Source organism: Eimeria mitis, genomic scaffold (assembly GCF_000499745.2).
Source record: "Eimeria mitis Houghton genomic scaffold, Emh_scaff1585, whole genome shotgun sequence".
Lineage (NCBI taxonomy): Eukaryota > Apicomplexa > Conoidasida > Eucoccidiorida > Eimeriidae > Eimeria > Eimeria mitis.
The window spans coordinates 3,681-4,494 of record NW_013569864.1 but is presented as its reverse complement, the minus strand read 5'-3'; the positions used below and the strand labels follow the sequence as shown (position 1 = coordinate 4,494).

General features: G+C 60.8%; 1 protein-coding gene across 1 annotated transcript in view; it reads left to right on the top strand.

The window, feature by feature from the left end:
- Nucleotides 1–125: 125 nt before the first annotated feature.
- The window catches only part of EMH_0040070 (uncharacterized protein), a gene marked incomplete at both ends in the record, with an annotated part of 3,981 nt that continues 3,292 nt past the window's right edge, over nucleotides 126–814 (top strand). Inside the window, one exon of the mRNA XM_013495462.1 lies at nucleotides 126–543. Coding sequence (XP_013350916.1) covers nucleotides 126–543 — 418 coding nt within the window. The remainder of the gene's footprint in view (nucleotides 544–814) is intronic.

Below are 814 nucleotides of genomic sequence, written 5' to 3'. Positions count from 1 at the left end.
CAGCAGCAGCAGCAGCAGCAGCAGCAGCGGCGACGCCAGCAGCAGCAACAGCAGCAGCAGCAGCAGCAGCTGCTGCAGCAGCAGCAGCAGCAGCAACACTGCTCTTGCAGCAGTTTTACTAATGAATGCATGCAATGCAGCGCTGCTGTCACGATCAAGGCGAGGAGCTGTGTCTGCCTAGCCCCAAGCAGCAGCAGCAGCAGCAGCAGCAGCAGCAGCAGCAGCTGTTGCTGCTGCAGCAGCAGCAGTGGCTGCAGCGGCAAAAACAGGAACAAGAGCTCCACCAAAGGCAGCAGCAGCAGCTGCAGCAGCACTGGTTGCAGCTGATGCAGCAGCAGCAGATTCGTTTGGAGACAAGGCAGCAAAGATCTCAGCAGCAGCAGCAGCAGCAGCAGCTGCAGCAGCAGCGGCTGCAGCGGCAGCAGCAGAAGCAGCAGCAGCGGCAGGAGCAGCAGCGGCTGAAGCAGCAGCAGCTGCTGCAGCAGCGGCTACAAACCCCTGTGCTCGAAGGCCTCGTACTTAAGAGAGGAAACGCCTGGCCCTGTAAGTTGCTGCTGCTGCTGCTGCTGCTGCTGCTGCTGTTGCTGCTGCTGCTGTTGCTGCTGCTGCTGCTGCTGCTGTTGCCATTTTCATAAGCACTACCTGCTGCTGCTGTCCCGTTGCAACGATATATGTCTTGCCGCTGCTGCTGCTGCTGCTGCTGCTGCTGCTGCTGCTGCTGCTGCTGCTGCTGCTGCTGCTGCAGATACCTGGGCGGTGCGTCTGCTGCGCCTGGCTCCTCCTTATCTTCTCTACTACTCTCAGGGGGGCCCCC